At 39.4% G+C, this 10,496-nt stretch overlaps 1 protein-coding gene across 1 annotated transcript; it reads left to right on the top strand.

Annotated features, from left to right (window-relative positions):
* Positions 1-749: 749 nt before the first annotated feature.
* On the top strand, positions 750-9,022 carry LOC117338211 (S-crystallin SL11-like). The gene is made up of 5 exons (XM_033899467.1): positions 750-1,001; positions 2,721-2,813; positions 4,593-4,708; positions 6,625-6,729; positions 8,803-9,022. The coding sequence occupies exons 1-5, from the start codon at positions 869-871 to the stop codon at positions 8,971-8,973; spliced, it is 618 nt and encodes a 205-aa protein (XP_033755358.1). The 5' UTR covers positions 750-868; the 3' UTR covers positions 8,974-9,022.
* Positions 9,023-10,496: the final 1,474 nt, after the last annotated feature.

The following is a 10,496-nucleotide window of genomic DNA, read 5'->3' as shown; positions in this document are numbered from 1 at the left end:
AGGATACTGTGATATTCACCTGTCCGGCCTGAAGTTGTTGTGGTCAAGGATACTGTGATATTCACCTGTCCGGCCTGAAGTTGTTGTGGTCAAGGATACGGTGATGTTCACTTGTCCGGCCTGTAGTTGCTGTGGTCAAGGATACTGTGATATTCACCTGTCCGGCCTGAAGTTGTTGTGGTCAAGGATACTGTGATATTCACCTGTCCGGCCTGTACTTGTTGTGGTCAAGGATACTGTGATATTCACCTGTCCGGCCTGTACTTGTTGTGGTCAAGGATACTGTGATATTCACCTGTCCGGCCTGTACTTGCTGTGGTCAAGGATACTGTGATATTCACCTGTCCGGCCTGAAGTTGTTGTGGTCAAGGATAATGTGATATTCACTTGTCCGGCCTGTAGTTGCTGTGGTCAATGATACTGTGACATTCACCTGTCCGGCCTGTACTTGTTGTGGTCAAGGATACTGTGATATTCTGTTGTCCGGCCTGTAGTTGCTGTGGTTAAGGATACTGTGATATTCTGTTGTCCGGCCTGTAGTTGCTGTGGTCAAGGATACTGTGATATTCACTTGTCCGGCCTGTAGTTGCTGTGGTCAAGGATACTGTGATATTCACCTGTCCGGCCTGTAGTTGCTGTGGTCAAGGATACTGTGATATTCACCTGTCCGGCCTGTACTTGTTGTGGCTGATTGTTTTATTAGAGATATCGTAAATATGAGCTGCCCATACCCAGATAGCTCGGTCACTAGGAGTACTATCAGTGGGACCGTGATCTGGGTATTCACTAGGAGTACTATCAGTGGGGCCGTGATCTGGATATTCACTTGACGTCTTGCAGCGGACGGGATAGTTGATCATCAACCAATATGTCTACGTATAAACTGCATTACTTTGACTTACGGGGGAGGGCAGAAATAGCTCGACTCTTATTTGCCTACGCAGGTGTTAAGTACGAGGATATTCGAATTGATAGAGCAAAATGGCCGGAACAGAAATCAAGTAAGAACATGACAAGGTTATCATAGTTTTGATTTGGACAGATGTGCATGATTCGGTATGCATTCATGTGTTTATACTGTATACCACTACATGTAGATTTCATACCGTATACAATAACACGTGTATTTTATACCGTATACAATAACACGTGTATTTTATACCGTTTACAATAACACGTGTATTTTATACCGTATACAATAACACGTGTATTTTATACCGTATACAATAACACGTGTATTTTATACCGTTTACAATAACACGTGTATTTTATACCGTATACAATGACACGTGTATTTTATACCGTATACAATAACACGTGTATTTTATACCGTATACAATAACACGTGTATTTTATATCGTATACAATAACACGTGCATTTTATACCGTATACAATAACACGTGTATTTTATACCGTATACAATAACACGTGTATTCTATACCGTTTACAATAACACGTGTATTTTATACCGTATACAATAACACGTGTATTTTATAACGTATACAATAACATGTGTATTTTATACCGTATACAATAACACGTGTATTTTATACCGTATACAATAACACGTGTATTTTATACCGTATACTGTATACCACTACACGTGTATTTTATACCGTATACAATAACACGTGTATTTTATACCGTTTACAATTACACGTGTATTTTATACCGTATACAATGACACGTGTATTTTATACCGTATACAATAACACGTGTATTTTATACCATATACAATAACACGTGTATTTTATACCGTTTAATGTATACCACTACACGTGTATTTTATACCGTATACAATAACACGTGTATTTTATATCGTATACAATAACACGTGCATTTTATACCGTATACAATAACACGTGTATTTTATACCGTTTACAATTACACGTGTATTTTATACCGTACACAATGACACGTGTATTTTATACCGTATACAATAACACGTGTATTTTATACCGTTTACAATAACACGTGTATTTTATACCGTATACAATGACACGTGTATTTTATACCGTATACAATAACACGTGTATTCTATACCGTTTACAATAACACGTGTATTTTATACCGTATACAATAACACGTGTATTCTATAACGTATACAATAACATGTGTATTTTATACCGTATACAATAACACGTGTATTTTATACCATATACAATAACACGTGTATTTTATACCGTATACTGTATACCACTACACGTGTATTTTATACCGTATACAATAACACGTGTATTTTATACCGTTTACAATTACACGTGTATTTTATACCGTATACAATGACACGTGTATTTTATACCGTATACAATAACACGTGTATTTTATACCATATACAATAACACGTGTATTTTATACCGTTTACTGTATACCACTACACGTGTTTTTTTATACCGTATACAATAACACGTGTATTTTATATCGTATACAATAACACGTGCATTTTATACCGTATACAATAACACGTGTATTTTATACCGTATACAATAACACGTGTATTTTATACCGTATACAATAACACGTGTATTTTATACCGTATACTGTATACCACTACACGTGTATTTTATACCGTATACAATAATACGTGTAGTATATGATGTATACCTGTACACGTGTGTTTCTATTCTATACCTAAGCAGGTTTGGTTTGACTACGTATTAAGTGTTGATACAATTCCTATATCAGAATATTATATAAGCCATTCATTAACGTGTTTCAGGCGCTCCTGGTGGAACCCTGCCATATTTGGAAGTCGACAATCGCTCATTCGGACAAAGCATGGCTATAAACAGATACCTGGCGAGAAAATTTGGTAAACATAATGTAATAAATACGTCCATTGTATTGTACCTTGATTTTACCATCATTGTTATTGGGGTTTAAGTGGACTGTAAGATAGACCTGTCACACTGCAGTTTCGCTCTAAATGAGTCAATTGTAATTAATACGAATTACCTATAATTATATGTCTCGACTGTCCCGATTTGTCATAATGCTTTATGATCTAGCTACAAAATATAATTTTCTTTATGAGAAACTTTTATGTTAACAAGAGGCCTTGTATGTCTTTGGTAACTGGCTTTCTATCATTGGAGAAGACCCATCATATTTGTTTTTTTGTTTATAATGTCAATATGCAACTCACAAATTGGTCAAGTGTTTTACTGTATATAGCGGCTATATTTCGCTGGCGCAACTTCCCCAGCAAAACAAGAACACGTAGAATATTGTGTGCATTTGACAAGTTATAACAATACGTAGGACGTAGTTCACATCAACTTTTGGGGAATACATTTTGTATTTCTAACCCTAATTAGCTGATTAAAATTGCTCTAGGGATTCAATGATTTTTTTTCTTCATTTTCCTTTTGACTTTGAATAGCAGTAGCTATATATCTACATATCCCGTGGTGCGCGAACGCGCGTCGGAAGATATGCTAACATACAACACACAATATCTGGTTAAATGTTTTAGTTCATCAAGTTAAACTGACAATAGTTACATTTCTGACTTGTTTGTTTTTTATCTTTATTTTCCATTATTATACCCCGAATACAAATAGTCTCAACAGCTTGCAGTATCTACCTCTAATCATATCTCTAGCTGTGTAGGTTTGACGAAGCTTGTAGTATCTACCTCTAACCATACCTCTCGCTGTGAAGGTTTGACGAAGTTTGTAGTATCTACCTCTAACCATACCTCTCGCTGTGAAGGTTTGACGAAGCTTGTAGTATCTACCTCTAACCATACCTCTCGCTGTGAAGGTTTGACGAAGTTTGTAGTATCTACCTCTAACCATACCTCTCGCTGTGAAGGTTTGACGAAGCTTGTAGTATCTACCTCTAACCATACCTCTCGCTGTGAAGGTTTGACGAAGCTTGTAGTATCTACCTCTAATCATATCTCTAGCTGTGAAGGTTTGACGAAGCTTGTAGTATCTACCTCTAATCATATCTCTGGCTGTGAAGGTTTGACGAAGCTTGTAGTATCTACCTCTAATTATAGCTCTGGTCGTGGAGGTTTGGCGACACATACGTTATACAGGGACAGTGAATGTATCTGTCAATATATCAAAAAACGGACCAATTTACAATCAACAAATTGTATTGGTGTTCTTTTCACTTCATCATGACATTAACCATCTAACCAAACTTCAAGCACTGGACTCTTTGAGATTCTAGGCAATCGTATTAACAAGATAGAACTCCCGGGGAAATACTTCTGCTGATACTATAAGGTACCTTCAATGTAGTCAAGTGAAAAGATATTTGAAAATAATGATGCATTGTGTAAAAATGTGTAAAATTTGACATATTACCCATTCTTAAAATTCCGTTCAATCTGACACTTCCTGAGAGATAGACTTATGATATCCTACAGAACTGCGGTACGAATTTGACTGTTACTAATGTAGGTAAAGGCAATTAGATGAGAAATAAGATCTTATGTCATATTATTACAACATCAGGATTTAATTATTTTTTTTAAACCCACAAAAATACTGTATCCATATAGAATCACTTGACCTTGACTTATTCACGATATTACTATATATCAGGTTTGGTTCAACTTTAACCTTGACCTCCACAGGCCTGATGGGAAGTGACGAGATAACTGCCTTAGCTATCGATGAATTCGTCGAAGACGTGGTTGAGTGTCGATCAGCGATGATAGCAATGTTCTTTGAGAAAGATGAATCCAGAAAGGTCAGTTACCATAACAGATTTTTCATTATACATACATATAGATGTACGCCAAGTACCAAATGACGAGCTCGTGCTGACCTAAAGTGTTAATGCTCGGTGATCTTCAGTTCGTGCTGACGTAGAGTGTGAAAGCTCGGTGATCTTCAGTTCGTGCTGACGTAGAGTGTTAACGCTCGGCGATCTTCTGTTCGTGCTGACCTAAAGTGTTAACGCTCGATGATCTTCAGTTCGTGCTGACCTAGAGTGTTAACGCTCGATGATCTTCAGTTCGTGCTGACCTAAAGTGTTGACGCTCGGTTAACTTCAGTTCGTGCTGACCTAGAGTGTTAACGCTCGGCGATCTTCAGTTCGTGCTGACCTAGAGTGTTAACGCTCGGTGATCTTCAGTTCGTGCTGACCTAAAGTGTTAACGCTCAGCGATCTTCAGTTCATGCTGACCTAAAGTGTTGACGCTCGGTTAACTTCAGTTCGTGCTGACCTAGAGTGTTAACGCTCGGCGATCTTCAGTTCGTGCTGACCTAGAGTGTTAACGCTCGGAGATCTTCAGTTCGTGCTGACCTAGAGTGTTAACGCTCGGTTAACTTCAGTTCGTGCTGACCTAGAGTGTTAACGCTCGGAGATCTTCAGTTCGTGCTGACCTAGAGTGTTAACGCTCGGAGATCTTCAGTTCGTGCTGACCTAGAGTGTTAACGCTCGGCGATCTTCAGTTCGTGCTGACCTAGAGTGTTAACGCTCGGAGATCTTCAGTTCGTGCTGACCTAGAGTGTTAACGCTCGGAGATCTTCAGTTCGTGCTGACCTAGAGTGTTAACGCTCAGTGATCTTCAGTTCGTGCTGATCTAAAGTGTTGACGCTCGGCGATCTTCAGTTCGTGCTGACCTAAAGTGTTGACGCTCGGTGAACTTCAGTTTGTGCTGACCTAGAGTGTTAACGCTCGGCGATCTTCAGTTCGTGCTGACCTAGAGTGTTAACGCTCGGTGAACTTCAGTTCGTGCTGACCTAGAGTGTTAACGCTCGGTGAACTTCAGTTCGTGCTGACCTAACGCTTGGCGATCTTCAGTTCGTGCTGACCTAGAGTGTTAACGCTCGGCGATCTTCAGTTCGTGCTGACCTAGAGTGTTAACGCTCGGCGATCTTCAGTTCGTGCTGACCTAAAGTGTTAACGCTCGGCGATCTTCAGTTCGTGCTGACCTAGAGTGTTAACGCTCGGCGATCGTCTGATCAATGAGAAGATTTAGTTATGACACCGGTCATTACGGACTAACGTCACTAATACTAATATCAAATCAGAGACATATATACATGTGTATATATGTCTCAGATCAAATGCATCATTGACCCGGTAATTAGCCAGGTAATTGAATTTCGAGTACTCGATTATTTGATGGATGGTAAGGTATCATACACGATGGGATCACTTGCCAGACGGAAACAAAATTTCTACTTTTTTTCTGTTGTCAAATATGAATTACGGACAAAACGTGATTTGTAGCACATACATGTCCTTTGGGCCATTTTTCTTTCAAAAATTATACAAATTATAACTTGGAACAAACCACGATTTAACTTCTGTTCAATGTTTTGCAATACAATATCTTATTATTTTGGTACATCTACTGCCGAGTGTCGATACGGTCATACATAAAATGTAAATATATAAGTGATACAGAATTTGAAGCTGCGAACTTTGGATCCTTGGACATTTCGAAAGTAAACTGACGTAAAAGAAGTCACAAGCATTGGTCAGAAGTTCCTCTTTAGTGGGTTATTTTTACAATATCTCAGTTCGATACTATATTACTGCAAAAGAAAGTTTTGTTACAAAACATACCTGAAATGGAGGCCGACATACGCTATCAAAATGCCACGTGGTTACCAAACACTGTGTGATGTGAAACTTTAACTTGTTCTTTCTAGGCTACACTGGAGAAAAAACTTAAAGAGGAAACTGTACCAAACTTCATGAAAAAGTGCGAGGCTAAATTAACCAAAAACGGGACCGGATGGGTTGTTGGCAAGTCCGTACGTATATATGTTTTGTTATTACTGCTTATAACAAGCCAACTTTTATTCAAGCTGCATTGATTGTCAATACTGTATTTTACTATATATCTCATATTTTACATAAGGTAATATATACTGTATATTATAAGATTACCAAGATATCATTTACTTATATTGCAACAATTGCGAGTTTATACATACCGATATCATTAATCTTGCTGGTCGGACGAGAGTTCGCGAGGGGTTTTAATGTGGTAAAAACCCGGATAACCCACGTGGTCGGGCAGTTTACCCCATATTTTTATTACGTCCAATCGGGAAATCGAACCCCCTATGTGAAAAGCAAGAGTGTTATTGTACCTCTGTTCCACACACTATCTCCAATTAGTATATAGGCTATATCTGCATGTATTACATCAGATATCTTATGTAGAAAACTAAATTCAAATCTTATAACCTATGGTATCCTTAGCATCACTGACGGAACAGATGTATGAAGTCCTCAACATCGGTGACGAGTCCGGACCCTTGACGGACGAAATAGATTTATGGTGTCCCTAATATCACTTAATGATGAGTCATAAACAGCGGAAACAGCTGTATGATGTCCCTAACATCACTGACAAGTCCTAGCCGGACGGAACAGTTGTATGATGTCCCTAATATCATTGACGAGTACTAGCCGGACGGAACAGCTGTATGATGTCCCTAATATCACTGACGAGTCCTAGACGGACGGAACAGCTGTATGATGTCCCTAATATCACTGACGAGTCCTAGCCGGACGGAACAGCTGTATGATGTCCCTAATATCACTGACGAGTCCTAGCCGGACGGAACAGTTGTATGATGTCCCTATTATCACTGACGAGTCCTAGCCGGACGTAACAGTTGTATGATGTCCCTAATATCACTGACGAGTCCTAGCCGGACGGAACAGCTGTATGATGTCCCTAATATCACTGACGAGTCCTAGCCGGACGGAACAGCTGTATGATGTCCCTAATATCACTGACGAGTCCTAGACGGACGAAACAGCTGTATGATGTCCCTAATATCATTGACGAATCCTAGCCGGACGTAACCGCTGTATGATGTCCCTAATATCACTGACGAGTCCTAGCCGGACGGAACAGATGTATGATGTCCCTAATATCACTGGCGAGTCCTAGACGGACGAAACAACTGTATGATGTCCCTAATATCACTGACGAGTCCTAGCCGGACGAAACAGTTGTATGATGTCCCTAATATCATTGACGAGTCCTAGCCGGACGGAAAAGTTGTATGATGTCCCTATTATCACTGACGAGTCCTAACCGGACGGAACAGTTGTATGATGTCCCTAATATCATTGACGAGTCCTAGCCGGACGGAACAGTTGTATGATGTCCCTATTATCACTGACGAGTCCTAACCGGACGGAACAGTTGTATGATGGTTTCAAATCACTGACGAGTCCTAGCCGGACGGAACAGCTGTATGATGGTTTCAAATCACTGACGAGTACTAGCCGGACGGAACAGCTGTATGATGTCCCTAATATCATTGACGAGTCTTAGCCGGACGGAACAGCTGTATGATGTCCCTAATATCACTGACGAGTCCTAGCCGGACGTAACAGTTGTATGCTGTCCCTAATATCACTGACGAGTCCTGGCCGGACGTAACAGCTGTATGATGTCCCTAATATCACTGACGAGTCCTAGCCGGACGTAACAGCTGCATGATGTCCTTAACACCACTGTCGAGTACTAGCCGGACGGAACAGTTGTATGATGGTTTCAAATCACTGACGAGTCCTAGCCGGACGGAACAGCTGTATGATGTCCCTAATATCAGGGTCGAGTACTAGCCGGACGGAACAGCTGTATGATGTCAATAACATCACTGACGAGTAATAACTGTACTAAACACATGTATGATGTCCCTAACATCACTGACAAGTCCTAGCCGGACGGAACAGCTGTAGTTTAATTCATGCTTCGCTCTACTGTAGGTGCTAATATTGTCTTCAGTACCATCCTGTGACAACACCAGCCAATATTTAGCGACACGTTTACTACCAAACACATTTATTCTATTTTCCAGCTGACGTTCGCTGACATCGTGCTATTTGATGGCTTCGACATGTTCTTCAGCGGCCCCGAGGGAGCCCCGATGTTGACGAAGCTGTCACAGATAGCAGCACACAGAACCAGGGTTTCCACTACCCCTAAGATTAAGGCATGGCTGGATGTACGTCCGAAAACGGCAATGTAAACGGCGCGTCAATGTGTGGCGATAGAATTATTAAACTAATGAAGATTTATGTGAAACGTGTATGTTATTTTTCAATTTACATACATTGATACCTGGTTAGGCACATGTGTTTAATTTACAAGATTGTATTACTATTTCAATAAATCTTTATCTTTGATTTCCCGTGGATGATCTCATCTTTAAGGATGCTACACTGCTTCTCACAAAATACATGAAATGTCACCCACGGTACAGAAATATAAATTATCTAATTAACAAATGACACCCACGGTACAGAAATATAAATTATCTAATTAACAAATGACATCCACGGTACAGAAACAATAATTATCTAATTAACAAATGACATCCACGGTACAGAAACAATAATTATCTAATTAACAAATGACACCCACGGTACAGAAACAATAATTATCTTATTAACAAATGACATCCACGGTACAGAAATATAAATTATCTAATTAACAAATGACACCCACGGTACAGAAATATAAATTATCTAATTAACAAATGACATCCACGGTACAGAAACAATAATTATCTAATTAACAAATGACATCTACGGTACAGAAACAATAATTATCTAATTAACAAATGACACCCACGGTACAGAAATAATAATTATCTAATTAACAAATGACATCCACGGTACAGAAACAATAACTATCTAATTAACAAATGACACCCACGGTACAGAAACAATAATTATCTAATTAACAAATGACACCCACGGTACAGAAATATGAATTATCTAATTAACAAATGACACCCACGGTACAGAAATAATAATTATCTAATTAAAAAATGACACCCACGGTACAGAAATATGAATTATCTAATTAACAAATGACATCCACGGGACAGGAATATAAATTATCAAATTAACACCGACAAATGACACCCACGGTACATTGTTAGCTGGTTTTATAGACCTGTGAAGGGCCGGGGTCATTTAAGGCGGATCCACGTGTAGTAATTGGTAACTAAATCACTGAACAACATACGGAAGGCCCAAGGTATGCCGTCCAGAGCAATCGGTGTGAGGACGGACGGACGGACGGGCGGGCGGGCAGACAGACAGGCAGGCAGGCAGTAGAACTTTTTTTTATTTCCTCTAATTAGAGAATATATGTTCTTGTCATTTTGAGGTCTTACAATCTGCATAATAAGTAGTATACATGTACATCTACTACAGATTCTACGAATGTTCCAAGAGTTGCTCTGGAGAAATGTAGCAGTGTTTTTGTTTCCCTGGTACCTATATTATTATATGTACAACGTATGTTCAACGTTTGCTATTTTTATATACCTATCCATGTACTCGTCCAACCGGTTTATCTTCTCCAGGTGTGTCTTAACTATGTGTTACCTGTGTTTCGTATTGTCCTTGTCACGAGCGAGATCGCATGTTTGCAAGTGTACCTGTAGTCACTCTCGCATTAGACAGCGAACAATACAGGCCTCTAATATAGGTTGTAACTATGATATAAACGACAGATTTGAAACAGGACTTGTTGAAAAAA

Source organism: Pecten maximus, chromosome 11 (assembly GCF_902652985.1).
Source record: "Pecten maximus chromosome 11, xPecMax1.1, whole genome shotgun sequence".
Taxonomy (NCBI): Eukaryota; Metazoa; Mollusca; class Bivalvia; order Pectinida; family Pectinidae; genus Pecten; species Pecten maximus.
Note: the sequence above shows the minus strand (reverse complement) of the source record. Positions and strands in the feature narration are given on the sequence as shown.

Bases quoted from the DNA above. Each gene is read 5' to 3' on its own strand.
- LOC117338211 (XM_033899467.1), top strand. From the start codon at position 869: ATGTCTACGTATAAACTGCATTACTTTGACTTACGGGGGAGGGCAGAA. The intron at 2,814-4,592 runs GTAAACATAATG...TGACCTCCACAG, and splicing joins ATACCTGGCGAGAAAATTTG to GCCTGATGGGAAGTGACGAG. The intron at 4,709-6,624 runs GTCAGTTACCAT...TGTTCTTTCTAG, and splicing joins AGAAAGATGAATCCAGAAAG to GCTACACTGGAGAAAAAACT.